Source organism: Eublepharis macularius, chromosome 16 (assembly GCF_028583425.1).
Source record: "Eublepharis macularius isolate TG4126 chromosome 16, MPM_Emac_v1.0, whole genome shotgun sequence".
NCBI classification, from domain to species: Eukaryota; Metazoa; Chordata; class Lepidosauria; order Squamata; family Eublepharidae; genus Eublepharis; species Eublepharis macularius.
In genome coordinates, this window is record NC_072805.1 from 31,920,924 (window position 1) to 31,946,989 (window position 26,066).

At 44.7% G+C, this 26,066-nt stretch overlaps 2 protein-coding genes and 1 long non-coding RNA gene across 5 annotated transcripts; 2 read left to right on the forward strand and 1 right to left on the reverse strand.

Annotated features, from left to right (window-relative positions):
- The first annotated feature begins 4,969 nt into the window (after window positions 1–4,969).
- LOC129343852 (C-factor-like) lies at window positions 4,970–16,834 on the forward strand. Of its 2 annotated transcripts, none has more exons than XM_055000236.1 (6): window positions 4,970–5,261; window positions 6,652–6,703; window positions 9,582–9,769; window positions 11,157–11,315; window positions 11,435–11,545; window positions 14,661–16,834. In XM_055000236.1, the coding sequence occupies exons 1-6, from the start codon at window positions 5,121–5,123 to the stop codon at window positions 14,778–14,780; spliced, it is 771 nt and encodes a 256-aa protein (XP_054856211.1). In that variant the 5' UTR covers window positions 4,970–5,120; the 3' UTR covers window positions 14,781–16,834. The 2 variants fall into 2 exon arrangements, with proteins under 2 accessions (XP_054856211.1, XP_054856212.1); XM_055000237.1 differs by having other exon boundaries at window positions 11,435–11,559; window positions 14,661–14,714.
- On the reverse strand, window positions 11,226–24,469 carry LOC129343853 (uncharacterized). The gene is made up of 3 exons (XR_008598347.1): window positions 24,361–24,469; window positions 16,796–16,854; window positions 11,226–11,510 (listed from the first exon to the last, which is right to left on the reverse strand). It is a non-coding gene; the product is annotated as an uncharacterized LOC129343853 (long non-coding RNA).
- LOC129343851 (C-factor-like) lies at window positions 18,735–25,374 on the forward strand. Of its 2 annotated transcripts, XM_055000234.1 has the most exons (6): window positions 18,735–18,888; window positions 19,329–19,380; window positions 22,867–23,054; window positions 23,716–23,874; window positions 24,388–24,498; window positions 25,140–25,374. In XM_055000234.1, exons 1-6 carry the CDS (start codon window positions 18,748–18,750, stop codon window positions 25,257–25,259), a joined length of 771 nt encoding a protein of 256 aa, XP_054856209.1. In that variant the 5' UTR covers window positions 18,735–18,747; the 3' UTR covers window positions 25,260–25,374. The 2 variants fall into 2 exon arrangements, with proteins under 2 accessions (XP_054856209.1, XP_054856210.1); XM_055000235.1 differs by lacking the exon at window positions 19,329–19,380 and having other exon boundaries at window positions 18,753–18,888.
- The last annotated feature ends 692 nt before the right edge of the window (window positions 25,375–26,066 follow it).

The following is a 26,066-nucleotide window of genomic DNA, read 5'->3' on the forward strand; positions in this document are numbered from 1 at the left end:
TGCATTAAGTGGTTTTATTCAAAACATATACAATCTGCCTCACAGCTGAATTCTCAATACTGTGCACTTGTGCTTTGCTGTGACCTGTAATCAAGACTGTAAAATCAGGGTAAGGAAAAATATCTTTTCCAGCTCAGCAGCAGCGTCAAGGGCCGTTTCTACACAGCTTACCTTGTTCCGGAAAACAGCGAAATCTCACACGAAATCGTGCGAGAAGATGCTGTTATTGCGTGAAATCGTGCGAGAAGACGCTGTTATCGCACGAGAAAACATGATAACAGCATCTTCTCGTGCAATTTCGTGCGAGATTTTGCTGATTTCCAGAAGAAGGTAAGCCGTGTGGAAACGGCCAAGATCAGGACCAGCTCTGAACATACCAACTTAACGTAAATATTGAGTGTATAGGGGACCAAAGGGGTTTACATCATTCTCCTCCATTTTTCCTCACAACAACCCTGTGAGGTAGGCTAGGCTGAGAGTATGTGACTGGCCCAAGGTCACCCAGCAAGCTTCCACAGTTAGGGATCCCCCACTTCCACCCCCTGTCACCACTTACTTGGCGGCGAGGGAAGGTGCAGGAATGGGCATCCCAGTGCACTTCTAGGGTGGCACAATGACATCACTTCCCGGGAGTGATGTCATCACGCCTCCCTAAGAGCGTTCCCATGCTTTGCAGCAGAATGATTTGGGCCCCAAATGGGCTGAATTGGGCCCATTTGGGGCCCAAATCAGTCCGCTAAGAAGTCTGTGCACAAAGACCACAATGCGAACAGCGAAAAGGTAAGCATGGGGTAAGCACTGGATCCACCCTCCCATTGGGAGTGTAGGAGAACCTTGCAACCCTATCAATAGCAGAACAGGGAATCGAACCTGGGTCTCCCAGATCTTAGCCCATCACTCTAATAGGCAGTCTATGAGAGGAGACCATAGTGGTGCAATAATCAAGAGGGTGGGACATGCAGAGAACAAGTGGCGCTCAATATGGGAAAGATGCAGAAGTGATACTGCCATATGAGCAATGCTCTAGGAATTTCTCTATGGTAAATATCATACAGATTGGGGAAAATCCTAGAGGGTCACTTGATTCGGCAATCCCATCTGTCTCCCCATTTTTGCTCCTGCCCTAGCACCCAGACAACAGTCTCTGGTAACGCACTGCAGCCTTTCTTTGAAGCAGTGAGGAATGAATCCTTCTGATGCCCCCACCAGTGGTAGTTGCTCCTTCCTAACTGCCACACAGTCACAGAATAAAGGCAGTAGCTGATGCTGTATCCTGTTCTCTGCTTCTGTGCCATGATGGCAGCTGCTGTTCTCCTCATTCACTGGTCCTCTCACCTGCCCCTATTAGGTGACTTCAGGATCACCCTGAAATTTAGCTTTTCCTGGAACCCCTTTGAGAGAGTTGGGCCAGTAAAATCATTGCATTTCAATAAGCCCAGAACAGGAACAATTTTACTTCAACTTCCTGAATTTTGTAAGTCAAATGTGGAGCCATAAGCTTTAAGTCAGCAGGTCACTTACTCCAGGCCCAAGGGTGTATTAACAACATTGACGCAACTGTCAATTCGCACTTCTTTTTTAAAAACTGAGCAAGATATTATTCTGCTGTCCTAAGAAGATGGGGAAAAAAACCCGAACAGGAAGTTCCATATTGGTAATATATTCATTTCATTTTAACAGCAGAGATTCTATCTCTTCATCAGAGATTTCTCTATCTCTTCTTGGTCTATTCTGGTTGCCAGAAACTTCTTGTTTCAAATGTTACCAATCCATATAGATGAGAAGATCATGAAAAGGGGGCAGAAAAGAATACACGACTTTGTATGGAATGGGAAGAAACCAAGAATAAGATTTAAAATATTAGAAGATGGGAAAAAAACCCTCGAGGTGGGTTACCGGTACCAAATATTAAAGTGTACCATCAGGGAGCTGCGTTAGTTTAGATATCAGAATGGATGATCAAACAGAAGTAATATAAAATTGGAGATAATTGATACTAAAGAAGGAAGTCATAATTACTTATGGACTAAGAAATTATTAAAAGCTATTCAAAGGCGAGACGGGGGATCTTGAGGGATGGACTACTAAGAATATGGTTCCAGTGCAGAAATAGGCCATTTCCACATGGCTTACCTTCTTCTGAAAACTTCCGAAAAACAGTGTTTGCACACGAAATCGCACCAGGAAGATGCTGTTATTGCACGAAATCGCGCAAGAAGACACTGTTATCGCGGAAGACAGCATCTTCTTGCATGATTTTGCGCAATAACAGCGTGCAAAGACGCTGTTTTTCGGAAGTTTTCGGAAGAAGGTAAGCCGTGTGGAAACGGCCATAGATTTAGTTTGCCAGCTTCACCATTGGCATACCCAATTAATGCCTATCATGATATTATTACAAGAAACCAAACTCATTACATAAACTATGAATATATGATCGCTAAACAAGGAAAAATACAAACATGGCAAGAAATTCAAGTTCAAAGAAAAATATTCCATAGCTGATGTATTATCAAATAGTATCTAAACTTAAAGATCAATAATCAAACAAAGGTGGGTGGTTAAGAGAGAAAACAATGTTCAAACAACTAACCACTGGGGATTCAAAGCACCTCTTTGGATAAGTATATAAAATTTTACTCCAATTTGCCACGGTATCAGAACAAGTAAAAAATTGTATTGTCGAAGGCTTTCACGGCCGGAGAACGATGGTTGTTGGGGGTTTTCCGGGCTGTATTGCCGTGGTCTTGGCATTGAACTACAATGCCAAGACCACAGCAATACAGCCCGGAAAACCCCCAACAACCAAGTAAAAAATTGTATGATAAAATGGATGCAAAACTTCAGAGAAAATATAAGTATGAACCAGTGGGAAAACATATGGATTAAAGAAATTAAATTTACAGAATGTCAAATATTAAGGGACAATTGGTATAAAATGTTCTTCAGGTGATATATTACTCCTAAAGACATTGTAAAAGCCAATAAGGATTACAGCCAAATGTCAAAATATGGATGCAACATTCTATGACAGGTGGTGGACATACATGAAAGTGAAGAAATACTGAGTAGAAATATATGAAGAAATTCAAAAGATAATAAAGTTTCGCTTCATGTTGAACCCTAAAAATGTTATTAAATATCTTACCAAGTAATATCATTAACATCTTATCTACATAATCCTAGAATTTCAGGAAAAATTGTAAGCTTTTTTTATTATGTAGATCAAAATTAAGAATAATTAAGAACAATTATCAGTAAATAGATTAGTTATCTAATCTGTAATTGTAAAATGTTGAATATAAAAAGTTGGATATAAAGGTATCTTAATATAAGTAAGAATCATCGCCCTGAGCCTGCTGGTGTGGGGAGGGTGGAATATAAATCTAATAAATTAAATTAAATCATGTTTCACAGAAAGTGTTTTTGGGGAAAAATTGATGAAGGGGGTGGTGGGAGAAATACTTTGTGGTTTATATATTATGTTATATATAACTTTTTCTGATTTACACAACTATGTTACATAGTCCCCTCTTCCTTTCTGAATCCCTTTTATTATTTTTTTTCCAAAATAAAAAATATATCATGACAATAAAAAACCCTTGGTTTCCCCCAGATCCTAGTCTAACCACTCCCACAAATTGGCCCTCTATCAATATCAAATAACAGACCTTTGCCTTCTGTTTTCAGGAGCATGTTTCCACTAGGCTTGCTAAATTCCTGGAGATTTGGGGACGGAGCCTGGTGAAGGTGCAGTTTGGGGAGGGGAGGGACCTCAGCATGGTGTAATGCCATAGAGATCACCTTCCAAAGAAACCATTTTCTCTGAGAGAACTGATCTATGTAGTCTAGAGAAAAATTGTAATTCTAGGAGATCTCCAGGCCCCACGTGGAGGTTGGCAACCTTAGTTTACTCAATCTAAACCTAGCAAGTGCAAAGGAGTTTTTGTGCAGAATTCTGCTTCAAGACACTGTGAGGTCTTGCTTAACACGTGGCCTACCCAGACTCTAATAAGCCCCTGTCTTCTTTTGCTTATTGAGCTGATGGCATTTGCTATAGCCAGGGGATAATTTTCGTGGGTAGCCATGTTGGTCTGCGGTAGAACAGCAGGATTTGAGTCTAGTGGCATCTTAGGGTCGAATTACAAGTGATGAATGACACTTGCCTGGCAAGGGAACAGACTCATGTGTATTCCTCCCTGTTCACTTGCCCTCCACTTGCTCTCCACTTGATCAAGTGGAGCGCAAGTGAATGGCAAGTGAACAGGGAGGAATTCACGTGAGTCTGTTCCCTTGCCAGGCAAGTGTCATTCAGCACTTGTCGCTTGACCCTTAGAGACCCACAAGATTTCCAGAGTGTAAGCTTTCGAGAGTCAGAGCTCCCTTCTTCAGACAGGGAGCTCTGAATCTCAAAAGCTTACACTCTGAAAATCTTGTTGGTCTCTCAGGTGCCACTGGATTCAAATCCTGCTGCCATAATCACAGCATCAGTTCCACAGAGACCTTTGTCAGTAACAATGAGTCTCTCTACTTCCCTCTTGCTCCGAAATAAAAAGAGATGAAAAGCTTAATGGAATGTCACCTCAGGCTCTGGAATGCTGCAGAAGACTAGGACAGGGGGCAAATAACTGTCCAAAGGTTACACTGAGGGCCAAGCTACAAGTGACGAATGACACTTGAACGGCAAGTGGATTGAGTGGAGGGCAAGTGAATAGGGAGAAATACACTTGCTGTTCAAGTGTCATTCGTCACTTGTAGCTTGGCCCTGAGACAGCCAAGTATTAACCTAGGCTACCTTCCAGGCACCCTTTCCTTTTCTTTCTGCCTTCAAAGTCTGTTACCTTCCTTCTGCCCCCTCCTCAAATGACTAGAAGCTCTTTACCAGACACACACAAGGCAATGCTTATAGGCAACTCACAAGAAACTCCAATTTCTTTTCTTTTCCTGTAGCATTGCGGGCAACAGCTAGGTATACTGGAATCGAGCCAACAGCAGCATGTGAGCTGATACAGTAGCCAAGTTCTTTATGCAAGCTGGGTGGAGAAAACTGGGGACTGCATTTAGCTGAACCAGGCAGGCCCTGCACTCATCTCCAGGCAACAACTAACGGGCGAGGCACAGAAATGCTGAAAGCACAGAGTGTCCTGGTGACGGGATCCAACCGGGGCATTGGCTTGGAGGTCATCAGGCAGCTGGCAGGGAACAGCAGTCATCCAGAATGGATCTTTGCCACCTGTCGGGATCCAGAAGCATCACATGCCCAGGTATCGTAAAAGCTGGGGTGGATATCAGAACAAGGTGATATCTAGGATGATGTACCCAAGGCAACAGAGGCTCCCTGGGGGATGAGTAAGATCTGGTAAGTTTTCTAGGGTAGTTTTGGTTCTAGGTGGGGAGCAGGTATGTCAGTGTAGAGTCCAGACTTACTAGTCTTTTTGGAGGAAATTGCAAAGCTAGAGCCCGCTATTGGCCTAACCCTGCTTAGCCCATCAACAGGGGATCCTGATTTCCATCCCAAGTTCAGCCCTGCTGTTTATGGAGTGAATTTGCAAGATTCCTTAAACGCATATCAGCTATTTCTTAATGCAATGCCCATATTAAATAATCCAAAACACTAGCATGTGATAAATCTAAGACTGCATCCTTAGCTTCTAAATAGTACATCCCACTGAATTCAAGGTTCCTTGGATTGCTCTTTGTTCTGTTCAACACAATATATGGAAGAATTGGATGGGGTGGCAGGGAGAACACCCAGTTTATCAAGGAGGAACTAATTTGCAAAATTGTTCTGGAGAACAAACCCAAAGCATACAGTCCTAGTTTCAACTGAGTTATTGTGTGGGCAGTACCCGATAGGCTCAATCTGAGCTTTTTACATGCACAGTACAATCCTGAGCAGAGTTACACCAATCTATGCCTATTAAAATCAATAGATTTAGACTGGAGTAACTCTTCTTAGGACTACACTGACATACACCTTTTTTTCTGATGTGAAATATCACCAAAAGACCTTGTACAGATCCCTTTGGATTCCCTAGGGTGAGCAGGTTTTTCTGTTTTCTGCAGGATTATTTAGTGGGGAGGGTATATGGGTCAGTGGTAGAACATCTGCTTGGCATGCCGAAAGACCCAAGTTCAACCCCCATCCTCTCCAGTAACGATCAGGTGGTAGGTGATATGAAAGATCTCTGCCCAAGACCCTGGATAACCACCGCCAGTCTGAGTAGACAGTACTAATTTTGATGGACCTATGGTCTAATTCAGTATAAGGCGGCTTCATGTGTCCCACATCTATACAACAGAGGCATGCTTAAGCAAAACCACATGCCAAGTGGGACTGAACCTCCTCCTAGCTTCCCTTCCTGTGGTGGTGGAGAGTGCCGTCAAGCCATAGCTGATTTATGGCAACCCCTGGTGGGGTTTTCATGGCAAGGGACTAACAGAAGTGGTTTGCCTCTGCAACCTTGGTCTTTGTTGGAGGTCTCCCATCCAATTACTAACCAAGGCCAACCCTGCTTAACTTCTGAGATCTGATGAGATTAAGCTTACCTGGGCTATCCAGTTTAGGGATCTTCCCTTCCTACATAATCTGAAATAAACCTGTTTTTTAGATTGTCTGTTGTGTCACAAGTCTCTGGCTTTGGTCTCTTTCAGGAGCTGAAGAACCTGGCCGCCAAGCACCGGGGAGTTAAAATCATCCAATTGGGTATGAGTCAAGTGCTCCAAATCCCCTCTTCTTACAGGGCTATTCCACGAGAGCATTGTGTTGCACTTTAAATGAGTATTTGTTCCCCATTTCCAGAGTGTGTTTTGCATAGGTGGGATTCATATTACAGGACTACCGATTTTTTCCAAATGTACTAAGCTGCCTGATACAGTCAGACCATTTGACATCTTGTCTAATATTGTCTCTTCGTACTGGCAGTAGCTCTCCAACGGGGTCTCCAATCTTTTTGAGCCTGCAGGCACATTTGGAATTCCGACACAGGGTGGTAGGCACAGCAACAATATGGCTGCCACAAAACAAGCAGGGCTGGATTTAGGGGGGGCAGGGGGGTTGCTTGCCTTGGGCGCCACCAAAGAGAGGGCAGCGGGGGTGGCTGCTGGCTGGGAGTGCACAGAGCTGGCAGTGGTGGTGCAGGCAGGCACCAGGCACGGCAATGCTCACCGCAGAGGTCGGGCCAGGTGGGAGGTGACATGGCCCCGCAGCGCTTCCCAGCCCTCCCTGCCCCGCAGCTCATGCCTCTTCCCCAATTTGCCTGCCATGTCTCCAGCACAGGCACTGGTGGAGCCAGGCGGGGAGTGCTTTATGTGCAAGCGTGGACCAGGCAGGGGCAGTCTGCCTTCTGCCTGCAGCCCCGTCCCCACCACCGTTCCTCTCACCTCCACCACCCGAGAACTTCACTGAGCAGTGGGTGAGCTTGCCCCCCTCCCCTTGGCTTGCCTTGCCAGTGAAGGAGAAGCGAGCACCTCGCTGGACACCCCCCCCCCCATCTTCCTGCCTGAGTTGGGATTAGCAGCCTTCTTTTCCTGGCCAGGCTAGTGGATGGGAGCCCTGCGCGGTCCTGGGAGCGCATGCATGCAATTCACATGCATGCACGTAGTGACAGTGGCGCCACCTGACTGGAGTTGCCCTGGGTGCTGGCAACCCACGCTAGGGCACTGGCTGCAAGAAGCAGAGTGAGACACAAAATGGCCGCTACAGCTTACTTTCAGTCACACATGCCTTGTGCTGTGGAAGCAGTTTCTGCCAAAGCAATGTTTTCTAAAATCTGCACAGCCAATCAATACTCCCCTAGCCAATCAGAAGCGATGCTTGGCAAAAATTCCACCTAGCCCACCCACTTCCTTAAAACACTTGGTGGGCATCAGAAAAGGTGTTGGCGGGCACAATTGTGCCCACGGGCACCACGTTGGGGACTCCTGCTCTACAAAGTCTCCAGCCAAGGACTTTCCCAGTCCCTTTACTTGGGCAACTTTTAACCAAAGATCCAGAGATTGAAGTAGAAGCATGAGATCCGACCACTGAACTTTGACCTTTCTCATCTCTCTTTGAGTGATCAAAGAATAGTCTTCTGTATCTGAGGAAGGGTGGCGATTCTACAAAATTATAGGGGCTGCACCCCACGTGGAGGTGCTGGATATATAAATGGCACACCCACATGCGTTGCTCTTTGTGAGCGCAAAACCACTTCCATCTGCTTCTAGGGAGCTTATGTTGGGACCTCCATCTTGTGTGAATCAGCCTATACTCTTGGCAAGTGTGAGACAAATTGTGATTGCCCAAAAGTCCTGAGCATGACTGTGTAGAGTTTGGATTTGTTGGTAGAAAATAACGCAAGATTTCCTCTTCAGCAGCGGCATTCCATTCATTGTTCAAACGTGCAGCCTCACGAAATTCCACCTAATCACGAAGATCAGGACCTTAAGAGGTTTTGTTTTAAGATGTAAGATATAATGTTTGCATTATGATGACAGAGATAAGGGGTTTGTGATAAGAGAACCACAAGGCATGCATGAGGCACGAGCCACAAGATGGTTTTTTTACTAGGATTTTTATAGAAGAATAATAGAAAAATAAGACAAAAATAACAAAGTAAAAAATAACAGCTAACAAAACCTTAAGAAACCAAAAAAAAAGAAAGAAACCTATTAACTAACAAGAGGTTTCCGATTTTCTGTGACAAAAATAACTACTTTCCAGACCATCTCTGTGATGCCACCTCTCTCCCTCATTCTTTAAATCCTCTCTCACATCCTATACATCATGTGTGCTCACTCCATAAGCCTTAGGGGTTTGCACTTAAACCAAGTCTGTACAGTTGAACTGAACATATATTCATGCCCACAGTTAATCACACTCCTGTCTTCTTCCCTTCCCTCTGTTGCCTTTTCAGTGGGGAATTTAAATAGGACAACAATAGCACAGGCATGTATCATAGTTGAATGGGTAAATGCACTTATACATGCATTACCGATTTTTTATTTGTATACATAAACATATCCTACATGCACACACAAAACAGTGTACTGTGAGCAAGAACACTTAGAAATAAGCTATAAGTGACACCAGACATGTTTTTTTAACATGTCAGGGACATAATTTTACCTGGGAACTGTAGTTGAAAACAGTGTTATGTCCCTGGGGAAGGGAGGAAGGGGAGGAGAAGAGCTTTTCAAAGACAGTTTCCAAAGGCAGAGCTGTGCAGGATCGCTGTGGAAGAGGAATTTTGCCATTGTTTTCTTGCAATCTCAACAGAGAGATGAACTACCAGCTCTTCCTCTCCCCTGCCTTCCTGCATTAGGGACAAGAAAACAGTTGCAAATTTCCTCTCCCCCAGCGACCCCAAGTGGTTCTGTCTTTGAAAACTGTCTTTGAAAACTACAATTCTTAGGTACAATTACGAGACCCAGACACGTTAAAAAACACATGTCTGGCACCACTTGTAGCTTAGCTCTTAGTTCTCTGCCCTGCAAGAGTGACAAGAGTGCAGTTGTGCAGAGTGGAAGAGGGTGGTCTGCAGAATTACTTCCTAGCTAGCAGTGGCTCATCTTTAGTTACCTGTAAAAATTTGCTGTTGTAGATGTTATGGATCCATCCAGCATCCAGACTGCTGCAGCCAAAGTCACGGAGCATTTGCAAGGAACTGGGCTGAATCTCCTGATCAACAATGCTGGGATTGTAAGGCCTAGCACTGTGGAATCTGAGACGCCAGAGAACATGTCCGAGGTGTACAAAAACAACACGATAGGGCCCATGATGGTGAGCCAGGTAAGGACCTCCTAGGTGCTTCTCCAGAAGTCCTGTTCACATGTTACAGGGATTGCAAGTACATCCTGCATGTATGCTCATTCTCCAGTTTGAAGGAAACAGCCAACGTACATTCCGTTTACAAATGAAAATGCAAACCAGTACCAGGATAAATGTGGGTTTAAGTCATGCATTGAGTTTTACATGCGTTGAACAGGAGAATTAGTTAATGCACAGTGAAGAAAATGATTCCACACGCGTTGGATAATGCACTTCCAATCCTCTTCATAGATCATTTGGAATGGATTTTTGTGTGTGCGGAACAAAAAATTGACCTCAAACAATTGATAAAGTGCATTGAAAGTGCATTATCCAACGTGTGCGGAATCTGCCGTAGTCTGCACACAGATTGTACGTGCATTCAGTTTCTGTAACTTTTGACCAGGTCTAGAGATCTTGACATTTGGAGACTAATGGCACAGTCCTAAGCAGAATCATACCGTTCTGTTGAAGTCAATGGGCCCAGAAGGGTGTTTAGGATTGCACTGCTAATGGCTGAAGAAGGATCATCACCTGTTTTCTGGGCAAAGGGGCTGTGATGATATTAACGAGAAAAGCAACGAGAGAATCACAGAACAAAAAGTCACAAGGATACAGAGTATGTGAACACCTACTAAATACACTTCAAAACGCTTTTATATAAATGTGTAGTGAATATTTGCAAACAAATATTACAATATTTAAATATCAGTGCCTATATCACAAATGTTGCGACAATAAATATCAATATCAATGTCTCTCTTAATTATTTTAAACAGTTATCAGATGTTTTCCACAGTCAGCATCACTTAAAAATCCTGCAGAAGGCAAAAGTTTAAATCCTTGAAGAAAGCTGTCTTTTCTCCTTGCGACTTGCTGATGGAGGGCTAGCTTGGAAGCTCTGTTTCAATCCTTTTATCAAAACAGGATCGCTTAGGAATTCTCTCTTTAACAAAGAAAAATCACTTCATCCATTTGTTCAAAAGCAAGCCTTCCACCAACTTATACAGAAATTCAACTGGTGTGGCATCGTTGGCTGGGCTGGGAAGGAGATGAAGGGGAATTGTACCTATCAAACCAGGATCATAAATAACTACTGTCTTGATAAGCCCCTGAGGGCCAAGCTACAAGTGACAAATGACACTTGAATGGCAAGTGGATTGAGTGGAGTGCAAGTGGACAGGGAGAAATACACTTGCCGTTCAAGTGTCATTCGTCACGTGTAGCTTGGCCCTGAGATCACAAGGCCATCCAAAAGGGGAGTGACTGGAGGGGCTTCACACTGTGGCATTAGAACTGGTGAAGAGATGCCAACCCTCTCACTGCAGGTCTGTGCGCCTGACCTTGATTCATCCTTCTCCTTCTCCAGGCATTCCTTCCCTTGCTGAGGAAGGCATCTCAGGAAAGCCCCCAGAAAGGGATGAGCTGCAGCAAAGCCGCCATTGTCAATGTGTCCAGTGCAAGTGGCTCCATCACCGAGGTCCTTGGGTGGAATGTAGGACACATCATTAATTACCGCTGCAGCAAGGTAGGGGCGTGCATACTATGCAAAGGCTGAAGTATTTGCTCAGTTTATGTCATTAAAATTAAGAACAGAATTGAATGCATCATTCACTCCCTCCTGCTTCTGGCCCATGTTCCTCCTAGGCTGCTCTGAACGTGCTCACTCGGTGTCAGGGCCTGGGACTGGCTGAAGACAAGATCCTTTGCGTTGCGTTGCATCCTGGATGGGTGCAAACAGACATGGGAAATGCAGAGGTAGGTGCTTCAAGGTGCATACTCCTTCTAACACAGGGCTATCCAAAATGATTTACTTACTTTAGGCCCATAGCTAAGGAAGCCCCAGAATGGATAATATTGTTATTGTCTTGTATGTATAGGGAGGGAAGGCGGCATGATCGCGTCAGATCTTGGAAACTAAGCAGGGTCAGTACTTGGGCGGGCAAACACCAAGGAAGTCCCTGAAGAGGAAGGCAATGGCGAACCACCTCTGCTTCTCACTTTATTATTTTATTTATTTATTAATTTAATTTATAGTTCGCTCTCCCCGCACGTGGGCTCAGAGCAGATTTACATCAAAAATTTAAAAACAATTTAAAACATTGGTAGCAACCATAAGATACAGCATTTAAACATAAACAAGGCAGATCATTTTGCTCCTACATAGCACCTCGGGCCCATAGGACAGGATGGTTAAAACTCTGCCAGTGTGGTATTGGCACATATCCCCCCCACACACACACCCTGGGAGGGGCTGGTTGGGTGGCTCATCCGCCCCATCCTCCTTAAGCCTGGTGGAACATCTCCATCCTGGAGGCCCGGAGAAATGATAGCAGGGCCGATTCCAGATGACTAACCTTAAGGCGTTTCATGCCGCCCTCTTCCGGATCGCGACGGGGAAAATGCGAAATATCGCATTTCCTCGTGTGAGTTTTGCGCGACGATGCGCAAAACTCGCGCGAGGAAACGCGATATTTCGCATTTTCCCTGTCGCGATCCGGAAGAGGGCGGCATGAAATGCCTTAAGGTTAGTCATCTGGAATCGGCCCAGATCTTGTTGAGACCAGCTGTCCACAGACAGAGAGTTCCACCAGGTAGGCGCCAGAACCAAAAAAGGCCTGGCCCTGGTTGAGGCAAAGCAAACCTCCTTGGGGCCAGGGATCTCCAGGGATCTTCTTGCCTTGAAAGTCCCTTGCTGGGGTCGCCATAAGTCAGTTGTGACTTGATGGCACTTTTCACACACACTCACACGAATAGAGAACCATAGCATGCCTGTGTAGTCCGCTTTGGAGGCAAATGCTGAAGGCAGTGTGAGCAGTCTCCATATTAATCCTGGGGGGCTCCACCAGTCTCACTGTCATCTATGTAACAACAACAGGTAAGTCTAACAGGGAAGATTTAGAGATCTGGAGCTGGTAAATAATATCTGGATCCAGAGTTTTAAGTATTTGATTAGGCTTTCGTGCAGTCAGTTCAGCAGTAAACAGGCAGCATACCGGGCCCTTCTATTCCAGAGTGTTTCTAAAAGAGTAAGTTTTAATCAGAATCCCCACCTTTGGTTTCCCTTTAAAATAATGTTCTATAGTCCCAACCTTGATCACCCTCAGTGGTGCTTTCCCAGTTTTCACAGTCCTGCTCCTAATTCCCATAGTTATAGCCGATAGTCAGGCTCTATGTGGCCAAACCTTTCCCTCCTGGATGGAAAATCTGGGCCAGAGAAGAATTTTCCCCCATCTTCTTCCAGGCAAGCCCACTCCAATTCATCTTTCCTGTTTAATGGGGATGAACGTTGTGTGGCCATGGGAAATCGCCCAGGGGAAGGAAAATTCTTGTAGGATCATCTATCTTTCTTTCATCCCCCACCCCCACACTGCATCCTGGGAACTATATCTATAGGATAAGGCATGCACGGAACTCTTAGAGTTTCCTACTCTAGTCTGAGAATTCCTGGAGATTTTGCAGATTGTGCCAGTTGAGGGGGGAGTTGGGAGGGGGGAGGAAGCTCAGCGGCGATTTAATGCCAGAGTATGTTCTCTGAAGCTGCTCTTCCTTACAATACAGAAGTAGTACAGAGATGAGTTGTAACTCCAGGTTCCACCTTGAGGCTGGTACGCCTAATTACATCATCAGAATGTACCACGCTCCATATCTTTCCACCACCTGCTCAGTTCTTTCTAGGAATTGTTGTTCCCAGAACGCCCGATCATCTGTGTCAAATGTTCTGGGCACTACAATTTCCACAATAGGGGAAGGGAATGGAAGGAATAAAGAATGAGGTGAGTAGAGTGCAACCGAGTGGGGGAGGACATGGCACACCCGTCTCTTGCTACAACCTGCATAGAGAAGGATTGCTACCTCCTAGAATTCCACTCCCCAACTACTGACAAAGAGATTCCATTATTGGCTATTGTGGATAATAGCCATCGATAGGTCTAAGTGTCATGAATTTGTCTAAATCTTTTTGAAAAACGTATCGAAGCTAGTGGACATCATACCTTGCAATAGTGAATTCCAGAAGTTACTTTGCTGGAAGAAACAATTTGTCTAGTATTATAAGTATCTGGCCCTAATTGCACAAGTCATATATTACTTCCACATGTGTTGAGGCAAACCTTCAAGAGGAATGGAGTTCTATAAACAGGAGGCAGCACCCGAGAGTGCTTTCCTGTTTGCATTGCATATCTGGACATCCAGATATGGTGTAAGCTATATCATGGTATAAGGATGCATGGGGCAAATCCACACTCACTCATCTTCCGCTTATCTTGCGCTGTCGTGGCAATCTCCTTTATACCACTACCAGGCTGTGCATCCTTACATCCACCCTTCCGGTGCATCTTCATGGCGCAATCAGTTCTCCACTCACCACCGAGTACAGCGTTACTGTGGGCGGTTCCATCCTCTGCCATCAGAATTGATGGCGCATGTCACTTCCCTTTTTTTTAAAAAAAGGGGTCAATTATCCGGTATACCAATATCTTGAATTTTGAGAAGTGGCAATGTACCCTCCCCCTTATCTTTGATTGGCTCCGGTGACCGTTTCTTTCCCCGCACAAACCGCTGCTCACTAAGGTTGGTTTACCGGTATACTGACCATTATGCACTGTTAAAGAAAAAAGGGAAGAAAACGGATTTCCATGAATATCACATGGTTTGGAGGGAAGGTGCAATAGTGGTGCGGTGATGGTGGGGAACACGCGGAACAGGAAAGCGTGTAAGTATCTGCGTGAATAGCGCGCCGCTTGCGAAAAAGCCGCGGAATCAAATAGGTAGTGTGGATTCGGCCATGGTATACATGTAATTGACAGACTTGATTAGTCTGATTCATCGATCATTCAATGCCAATGTGTGACTCACCGATTTCTTTTCAAAGGGACTAGCCCCAATGACTGTGGACACAAGTGTACGAGCCATCCTGAACACCCTCGGCCGTCTAACTGAGAAGGACAATGGCGCTTTTGTGAACTGGGAGGGGACAGCTGTTCCTTGGTGAGACCCCAACCCCTCAATTGCAGGAGACAGTGCCTCATGTGTGAGGAGGATGTGGGACGCAAGCGCATGAATTGCTGGGCTTTCATCTGCAATGAATTTAACAGAACTCGACAAAATGTCAGATCTCTCCCTTTGATACTGAGGCTGGGTGCAAACTAGCACCTTTTATTTAGCGTGCATTTTTAAAAATTGGTCTTTTCAGGCACATGCCAATTCCCAAAGCGGTTTACAGCAATTAAAATCAGACACACAATGCCAGTGCTGAGCTCTGAACACAAATAAAAATGAAACAAAGGAGGAAGATCTGTTTTCATAGTGGTTTCTGCACAGCTATTTTATCTGGAATTACTATTGTTGGGAGAAGATTCAGATGGCATTACAAACTGTCCTTTTTCAAGATCTATCTGCGCTGTTCTGCTCCTCTACTTTAAACTGCGGCAACAACCATCTACTCCAAGTGCATTCATGTGGCTGGATTTTATTCATTCTTGTTATGATTATAAAGTAGATAATGCAAAGCAGGATTCAATTGATTTCTTACTATTCTCATTCCACTGCCGATGAAATTGATAGAAACCAGCAATTAACGGAATAATTAATGCAGATTAATATTTTGTTAAAAATAACGAAGTATTTTATTTAACATAGGGGGGAATATCAGGTGAAATCAGGGGCTGAAAATTTCTGAGGTAACTCAGTATAGATAACTCTGAGGTACAATCAGTACATGCACAGACTTTAGTTCTTAGGTTTCAGGCTAATAAGAGTTTCTTAAGCTATTCACAATTACTTAAATCTTTATGTTGAGAAGCTTTTGTTTCAGTGTTTTCTCAAACACTCTAGTACACTTTTTTTGAGTATTCTCTGACTGTTTTGGTTTCTAGAAGGCCGGTACCCTCTTTCCAGTACCCAAAACCCCTTCTCTTGAAACACCAGTACTCGTCTTGAGTTTTTAACTGATCCTTAAGGTCTCCAAAGGAAGTTTCTAACCACCCCAGACTGGAGATATATTCAGAGCTAACTCCCTGTTTGACTGGGTAGGGAAATTCTCCTCTCACGAGAAGATCTACCCCCTTCCTTTGGCCCGAATGGGAGTCTGGCCAACTTCCCGAACTTCCCTACCAACTTTTCCCCCAGTTCTCCTGTCTGTGTTAAACTGCTCTCAGGTGTCATGTATGTCTGTACCCATCCATCCATGCCAATTTTGATTCTAAACATAATGCTTAATCCAGTTGTTGTAAACATAATCTTGGTGTAACTCAATTTCCCTTTACTAGTGTTCTAATTATTTCTCAGTCTTCACAGGTGGTTATCTGTTGGACTCCAGTGTTTATGACCTTGTATTTTCTCTCAGACTATGATATGTCTTTCTTCCTAGCAACTCATTGTGATATCACAAATGTTTTCACACAGAAAGAGCGGCAAAGTATTGTTTATAATTGGGAGCGGGGGGGAGAGCAAACTAGAAAAGAGAAGTGTCTCTCACATGTTCTCATTCCTGTCAACTTCTACTCATGCTGCTTAGATGCCTGTCTTGTTTCTAAGTAGCCCTATGGACCTGCATATGGAAATGATCTGATTTCTGAATAAAATCCATTTGACTAAGTAGTTGTGTCTTACTGCAAATGGGCCAGAGATCTGTCTGCTGTATCCTGTCATCCATAGCCTGACATCAGGCAGGGCTGAATCTTAAAACTGCCAGTACTCGACCCCTCTCAACTAGAGCTGAAATCAGACTGCCTTCTCCCCAGCATTCAGTTCAGAAGTCTTTGTTCAGCTCATGCTACCCGATCAGATTCCTTGGAGTAGCCTGTCACTCAAGGCTCTCTGTTTCTGTGAAGAATTAACCCTTCACAGTCCTTCAGCTGTTTGTACAGCACATCCAAGCTTTTAAAAAGTGCAGTCGGTCATACACAGCTTTGCATTACAGCAAAATCAAAATATGGATCTGGCAGCAGTTTAAAGAATTAACAGATTAAAATGTACGATCCTATGCAGAGTAACTCGAGTCTTTACCTTTTGATTTCATTGTGAAAGGAGTTTTCATAGACTGAAGGTCACATCGTCATATCCATCTGCAACAGATCCAGTAGATAAATAAGTAAATATCCTCAGATGGGAGTCAGAGGTTATATGCAGAGGAGTGCAGAAAAAAAAATAACCAATGTATACTAAATGCAGGAAATTTATAGTGCTATCCTTTGCAGAGTTACTCCAGGCTAAGTCAGCACAGTGTAGTAGAGAAAGTAGGGATTGTAGGATCCAGGTTAAAATCTCTATTCTGCCATGGAAGTTCACTCAGTGGCCCAAGTTCACTCGGTGACCTTGGGCCAGTCACTATATCTCAGCCTAACTGAATTCACAGGGTTATTGTCGTGAGCATAAAATGAAAGAGGCAAGATTGAAATTGTAAGCTCTTTTGGATCACAATTGAAGAAGAAAAGCAGGCAATCAATGAATCAATCCATTGATCTTAAGCTATAATTATATGCCAGTCACCATAAATCATTATAGTGTATTTATTTATTAATTAATTTTTTAAAATTTATTTTATTCGATTTATATTCCGCGCTCCCCACATCAGCAGGCTCAAGTGGTACTTGACCTATCATTGTAGCTTAATGCTATAGTGGTATGTCAATTACCATTTTTTACCAAAGGCAGGAAGAAGCTCTCCCATGGCACGGGGAGATGGGTAGGTGGCCATGGGGGATGAGGCTAGAAAATAGCACTGGTGCGGGCAATCGTGTACATCATCTCTTCCACACAGCATGCAAAGGTGGTTTGACTATGGTCTTTCTCAAAAGATAGTATCACTCTAGAGTGGTATAATGGTTAGAGTATTGGACTAGGACCTGGGATAACAAGGTTTGATTTCTTGCTCTGCCATGGAAGCTTGCTGGTTGACTGTGGGCCAGTCACACACTCTCAGGTTAACCTACCTCATGGGGTTGTTGTGGGGATAAAATGGAGGAGAGAAGAATTATGTAACCCACCTTGGGTTCCCATTGTGGAGAAAGATGTGGTATAAACAGAGTAAAACAAGCAAACCAACCAACCAGGTTTGGTAAATACGGCAGCAATGTGGGGGGAAACAAAATGTGGGTGATTAGGGGACAAAATTGTGTGGATTCCACATACACCCCCAATCTGACTCAGTTTAAAACATGAAACCTGAGGAAAACATCCATGTGTATAATTCTATTAAGTTTGCCCTCTATCCCCTAAGCTGCTAACAGCCAGAAACTCTAATGCTTATGTGCTGAGCTGATAAAAGCTGGTATCACAAGCTGAAGTGTCATTGGAGAGAGAAATTAAAACAGAAGTCCAGTGGCAACGTGCAGACTAATATTATTTATTTCAGTACTAGCAAAAGAGCCCATTGTGTGGAAAAATACAACAGGCTCTAGAAAACTGATTGGGCAGGCCCCTGCTGTTGGGCTTTGGTAGGGCTGCGCCACTGCGCCATGCCTGCCTGCTGTCTCCATGGTCCCTCAGAGGCCTGGCGCAGGTGCACCCACAGGCCCCTCAGTGGGCCTGCACCAGGATGAAAGGTGAGTTGTCGGGAACGCAACTTGTCTTTTATATATTAGAGATGAGTTTCCATTAGTTGCTGCTTGCTTCCTTAGATAAGTGGAAGGAAAACCATATATAGGAGTGAGTGAAAAATCTACCAAAATGGAGTGTTGAGGGCAGATTGCCTTCCCTTTGGTATATCTCCTCCTCCCTGTCAAGAACCCATACTTCTCCAGTCCAGTCAATGCCTGTCTGCAACCTACAATACCCACAACCCCTAGTTTATCTTCTTTTGTATCATGGGCAATTGTGTGGTTCTGGAACAGAGTCAATGTCTATATTTCCCATTAGCTAATTATATTATGCAAATCTGGGTGGAGTAACTATAGAATATAATCTTGGTTGTGCACACCAGAGGCTTCACTAATCAAGCGACAGCAGACAAGGCAGCAATGCTGAATGCACGAAGTGTCCTAGTGACGGGATCCAACCGGGGCATTGGCTTGGAGATTATCAGGCAGCTGGTGGAGAGCAGCAACAGTCCAGAATGGATCTTTGCCACTTGTCGGGAGCCAGAGGGACCCCGTGCCCAGGTGAGCTCTTGAGGGAATTGGGTGGGATCTAGGACAGGGGCCTGAATAAAAGATTCCCCTTGATGCCAAGGCTATGGTGTCCAGAAGGAAAGAGATCTGAGGTCTTTGGCAAGTTTCGTTTTTTTCAGCTTCTGAATCACAGGGCAGTTTGCAGGCAGTTTAGGTTTTTGAGGATATATGCAAGATCTCTTCAACTCCAGTTAATTGTATTTCACAATGATCTTAAAGTATATTTATTTATTTACTGTATCTATTCCCCACCTTGGACCAAATGAGGTTCACATCCTTGATTTTATCCTCACATCAAATCTGAGAGATAACTTAGGCAGACAGTATGTAACTGGCCCAAGTTTACCCAGCAAACTTCCATGTATCTCAACCATACCAGTTTTCCAGACTTCTTCTTGTGTCACAAGTCTCTGGGTTTGTTTTCTTTTTAGGAGTTGAGGAACTTGGCTGCCAAGCACCAGGGAGTCAAGATCATCCAACTCGGTATGTGCCAGGCACTTCTTGCATTGATGGGCATAGGAACTGAGAGCCAGAGCTATTTCATGCGAGTTGGAAACTCAATGCATGAAGGATATTCTAGCATTCGTCTGATGTGTGTTTTCTGAACATTGTGCCTTATACCAAGTTAGTTCATTATACATCATTCCACACAAGTTGGATAATGCACTTTCAATGTACTTTATCAATTGCTGGAGGTGGATTTTTTGTTCCGCACACAAAAAAATCCGTTCCAAATGATCTATAAAGAGAATTGGAAGAGCATTATCCAATGTGTGCGGAATCACCAGTAGCGGCTCTCAAAGGTCTCTGCTAGAAGTTTTTTTCTATCCCCTTTACCAGGGAGCCTTTTAAACAACGATACTGGAATTGAATCTGGGGCAAATACAATATACTGAGTTGTGGCTCCTCTTACACACATTTCAGCAATCGAAAAGTAGTGTGAAGAAATCCCATTTTCCTCCTTCATAATGGGTTCAAAGTGGCTATTGACTCGCTCTTATGCAGAACTACTACAGTCAAAGTCAGTTAAAATCAATGGGATTAGATTGGAGTATATGTGCATGGGATTGCACAATACACTCCTGAATGCATTATGTGGAAGTTAAGATTCTCTTATTGCCAGTCTTCCTCTCTCCTCTTTCTTTTCCTGACTTCTTTCTCTTTGGAAAGTTATAAGGCAGGGAGAATAAGGAGCTGTTGGGTATGATAAAAAAAAACTCAGGTCTGTTTAAAAATCTTAAATTTGAGCAAAGAATTTGGGAACAGTATTTGGCTTCATAGTGCAAATGACAAACAAATCTCAAATCTCAAATGACAAACAAATCTCAAATTGCTACTTATGCTACAACTCTAGGGAAGGTCTATACAGAACGTTTTGGGATCAAGGTCAAGAGCAGAACAGACTAAAACAGGGTGTGAAACTTAGCTACCCAAGGTAATAGAGAAAGAACCACTACCAGTCTCTTTGGCTAACTTTCAGCTATGAGACCAAGGGACAAACCTCCAGCCCTGCCTGATGTTTAAAAAGAATTCACCCCTGCAAGGTAGGATACTTGCAGAATGAGTTCCACAAAACAATTTTTGGCATAGCTGTCACCAATAGGCCAAAGTACTGGATTCAGACTGAAGCCCCCAAACCCAGATAACACCACAAAAGTATAGTTAATAAAGTTTATTAAAAGAAAGAGTATAATTATAGAATTATGCAAATAGGAGAAAAATTATAAGCGCAAAGAAACTATCCTAATATACTATATAGGTGTTTAGTCTTTAAATCAGATGTTATCTTGTCAGGCTAGAGTACAAAAGTCGCGGCAGAATTTCAAAGTACAAAATCCAAAGAGCAAGAATCCCTGACTTGACACTTATTTTGGTAAGCAGGCCCCCAGCCCAAGGAAGGTGTATGGCTGCAGGGGTCCCCCAGCCACCATACCAGCAAAGAGAAGGATGAAGTCTAAGAGCGGGACCACAAGTGACGCCTGACACAGGTTGGACACTAGTCAGCTTCCCTCAAGTTTTGATGGGAAATGTAGGCATCCTGGCCTCGCAGCTTGACTCTCTGACTGCTGTCCAATGGACTTTCAACTGTCACTTGTCCAACATTCCGCCAAGCTGCCTACATTTCCCATCAAAACTTGAGGGAAGCTGACTAGTGTCCAACCTGTGTCAGGCGTCACTTGTGGTCCCACTCTAAGATGATCTGAGACTAGAATGAAGACCTCTGTTTCATATTGCGGGCCATGCTGCCTGCAATATGGCCTGATCTGGGGTGACCGATCAGCGTCCTGCTAGACCTGATGACATGCCTCTGCAACTGGCACATATTCACATTGGGAGCAACTCAGCCCACTCCCAGGATACTTCGCATTAATGAGATAGAATGTGAGTGCAAAACCCACTCTTGGGTTCTGTCTTCTGTGACTGGTTCCATCTCATCCCCTATCTTTCTGGGAACTTAATGACTGCACTTTCCCCGAGAAAAGGCTTCCTTAGCTCTAACTAGGCCCAAATTGCCATCAATTGGGGATGTTAATGGAGAAGTTGGCAGATTTACAGTGCAACCCTAAGGACATTTTCCTGGGAGTAAGCTCCACTGAATAAAATGGAACTTATTTTTGAACAGAACTGCTCCCTCCATCTATTTCTACATTGAAACCATGTTCTTAATCATTCATCTCTCAAAATACGAGTGCCATCTTGTCTTTGAATAGTTTTTAATGATTTCTTCATCCAGAAATAATTATTTAGCATCCATTATCTCCAGTTTTGGGTCTCTCCTATTTGCTTGGCAATACAATTTAATATTTAGTGTTAGGGCTTGTCACTGCTGCCGCTGGGCGGGGTGCCAGCTGAGCCAGCCCTGACATCAGAGGGATGCCAGGGATGCTGCAGGACCCTGCTCTGTGGAAAGAGAGGCGGTATAAATCACCCAGACTCCCTCTCAGTCCACTTGCTGGCCTGCTCAACCTAGCCTGCTCACCCCCTGCATCCTCCATCATCTCCTCCTCCCAGAACTCTCCTCCAAGCCTCCACTCTCACACTGCTCTGCTCTCACTCCACACCATTGCTCCCTACACCCACCACCTCAGAGCTCTTCCTAGCCACCTTTTATAGGGTTTCCTTTCTCTGCCCCGCCCTCCTTCCAGGCTTGTTCCCTCTCCTGACTTGGCCAGCTGTGCCTCCCCTCAGGTGTTTCCCTCCTATCACTAATCCCTTCTAGGCTTCCTTGCCTTGCTGGCAGGGTGGGGTTGAATGCGAGTCATCCCCAGCTGAGGTCTCCTTGGCCTTGCTCACGAGGAGCTGCCCTAGTAGGCCTTTGAGCTGCTGAGCTTGCCTGGCCTTGCTCATGAGGAGCTGCCCCAGACGGCTTCTGTGCTGCTGAGCCTGCCTGGCCTTGTTCACGAGGAGCTGCCCTGGCCAGCTTCTGGGCTGCCTGCTCATTGATGCCGGGCGGGGCTGCCCATCTCCTCCCCCAGAATGCCTGTGGCAGCTCCACCTGGAGAGGCTTGGCTCCTAGCACCTCCTGAGCCAGGCTGCTGTCCTCTAGACAGGGTGTGGCTCTGGGCTGTAGTGGCTGCTTCTCCTCCTTGGCTGGTGAGGGCTCTGTTTGGGCTGCTGCTGGGTCCCTATGCCCCCTGCCTTGGCCCTTTTCCTCTGGCCTGCTTAGCCCCCCCTCCTCCCCCTGGAGGGTGGGACTAGCTGGTCTCTCCCTGCTCCCTCCAGCCCTCTGAGGCTTTGGCCTTTCGCCCCTTCCCCCTGGAGTAGGCAGGTTCTGGACCTGGTTGCTGGCTGGGGTGGCAGGGCCGCTGCCTCCCGGTTGCCTCCCACTGTTCCCTCCTGGCAAGTCTGGGGGCTGGGACTCAGACCCCGGTAATTTAGTACTGTTAAGCCTCTGTTGGTTTTTTTAATCTGGTCATATTTTAAATCTTATGCTCACTTTCCATTTTGACCTTCTCTTTGCTGCTGCAGAAGTTACTGATCCATCCAGCATCCAGGCTGCTGCAGCCAGAGTCACGGAGCACCTGCAAGGAGCCGGGCTGAATCTCCTGATCAACAATGCCGGGATTCTAAGGCCTGGCAGTCTAGAATCCGAGACACCAGAGAACATGTCCGAGGTGTACCAAAACAATGTGACAGGGGCCATGATGGTGAGCCAGGTAAGCATAAGGAAGGGCCTCTACTTCTTAAAAATGTCTCATCATGTTGAGAGCCCTTAGTGATGCGTTCATTGGTAGGATCACTCCCTCTTTTTCAGACAAAGGTGCTATGCCTTTAACAGCAACATAAATTAACTGAAACAGAAGAGGTGCCGCTGTTGTGGTTGTGGTATTGAGGCAGCATGGGAGATCTGTACCCATTGATCAAGAACTATAAACAACTCTCATTGGGTTGAGCTCGTAAGAGAATGTGGCCATCCCACAGTTGAGTAGCACTTGTGTCTTTGGCCGAGGCCATTTTCACACTGCTTACCTGCTGCCACGACATCACGAAATATCGTGCAAAAAACATGGAAGATAGCGTCTTCTCGCGAGAGTTTTGCACGACATTGCGCAAAACTCTCGCAAGAAGACAGTATCTTCTGCATTTTTTGCATGATATTTCGCGACGTTGCGGCAGCAGGTAAGCAGTGTGAAAAGGGCCCTAGTTGTTTGGACAGACTGAGGGCCAAGCTACACATGACGAATTACACTTGAACGGCAAGTGGATTGAGTGGAGGGCAAGTGAACAGGGAGAAATACACTTGCTGTTCAAGTGTCATTCGTCATGTGTAGCTTGGCCCTCAGTGGCTGTGCTTGCTTCTTCCTTCTCCATCTCCAGGCATTCCTGCCCTTGCTGAGGAAGGCGTCTAAGGAAAAAAACCAGAAAGGGATGAGCTGCAGCAAAGCCGCTATTGTCAACATGTCCAGCAAAGGAGGCTCCATCACAAATCCCTTGATATTGGATGTGGGACACTTCATTAGTTACCGCTGCAGCAAGGTATGGACATGCCTCTGGAGCAAAGGGTGAAGGGCTGGCTCTGCTGACATGATAAGAATAAAGTGTCTTTCCATAACACACACTCTTTTCCAATTCCTGGCTGAGGTTTCACTCACATCATAATACAGGATGCAAGCTTGTGTACACAAAGAAGAAAAGTACTAGTAGTAGAAACATACTCAGCCATGTAGTGAGAAGGTGGCATAAAGTGTAGGCCCTGGAAGGGGCAAGAAATTAACAAAGGTTCCCATTGCCTCCACCTGCATAGCAACCCTAGGCTTCCTTGATGGTCTCCCATCCAAACTTTAAGCAGGCTGACTCTGCTTAGCCTTTAAGATCTGAAGAGATCAAGCTAGCCTGGGCCCCCCAGGTCAAGGAAAGGCTAGGTGTACACTACAATAAAAAACAGCATCAAATAATATCTTGGATCAACAAAAGCTTCCAAATGACCTATTGCCTTTTCATAGATCAGAACGCGTCACTCACCCGTCTGCTTCTGTGTCTCCCTCGTAGGCTGCTCTGAACATGCTCACTCGGTGCCAGTCCCTGGGGTTTGCTGAAGACGAGATCTTGTGTGTTGCCCTGCATCCTGGATGGGTGCAGACGGACATGGGATATTCAGTGGTAGGTTGTTCATGGTGTAATCTCATTTGTACAGATGGGTGGATCAACTTCAGCTACATGGTTTGGGCTTCTGCGGTTGCCAGTTCTGCAACAGACATGCACCCTATCAGGTCCTTCTGTTCAGGACAACAACATTCAATTTGGGTCTAAACCAGTGATCGTCAGCCTGTCCTATGTCAGTGAAGTCCATAGATTAATCTTACCTTGCTTTATTTTGTTTCTTAGATGTTTTGAGTTAACTCTCTGGCTACTATATACTAGGCCAACTGCCAAAGTGTCAGATTTTGTCTGAAGGTGTTCATGCTCCCTTTGGATGAACCGCCACAGCAACAAAGTTCCATACGCACAGAGCAACATTTGCCTCTGTTTGCCTTTTGTCTGGTTGCCTCTGTTTGCCTTTTGTCTGTTTTCCTCTGATATCCGAATGCAATGCATGAAATGATGTGGTGTGTAGTGTTGGTTGATTTTACGCATTTGTCATTCTTTTTTTGTTGTATTTGCACAGCACAAATATGCCTTGTTTAACTCACTTAAGCTGCAATCCTAAGGACACTTTTCTGGGAGTAAGCGCCACTGAATGAAATGGGACTTACTTCTGAGTAAACCTGCTTATGCTTGATCTCTTATTCTCTCTTCTCTAGGGGCAGGCTCCATTAACAGTGGATGCTAGTGTAAAGAAAATCTTGAACACCCTTGGCCACCTCTCTGAGATGGATAATGGCACTTTTGTGAACTGGGAGGGGGAAACCATTGCTTGGTGAGAGATCGAACTGTCCTCCTTGGCTGCTATGCAGGAAGAATATCTCACCCATGTGAATGTGGATTTGAATGCCGGAATAACTGTGTTCTCAACTGCAATAAACTTAACATGACTTGCAGAAATTTTACATGTCTCTTCTCTTACAAACTGGTCTCTATAAGGGAACTTGGTTACAAATTACCCACCCTTTAATTAGTGTGTGTATATATTCTTTAATATATTTTGAACACCTCTTTTCATACCAGTGCTGTCTCCCCAAAACAGGCCATTGCAATTAAAAGTCTATACACAACACCACTGCTGTTCCCTCTACCAAAATGAAAATGGAGAATAGTGCCCGTCCTCAAGGCTTTGTGAACAAAAGAGCAGATACACAAGAGAAGGGAAGTAGAAGGGTAACAGAACAAAAAAAATCAGTTTCCATGGTTAATTCCATTGAACCATTTCAACTGGAATTACCATTTGTTTCCACTCTTTCTATGGAGCACTCAGATGGCATCATAATCATTTTTCCTTTTCTGGTCTTGATTTGTGCATATCCCGCCCCCCCCCCCCCTCCAAATTCAACTGCAGCACCAGCCATCTGCATGTAGACAGTGAAAGCACTAATCATGTGCTCTGTTTTTAGCCAAATTCTGGAGGAAAGTCTGCTATCTGATAGAGTTCTTCTATTGTTTATCTGTTGCAAACTCATGGCCAGTTGAAATCATCAAACCAAGTACTGGAGCAATACCTGCGATGCTTTTTGAACCTTTGCCAGAACCTTTGTCAAATTGGCATGCTGTGGGTTCCATCCATGATTCCATCC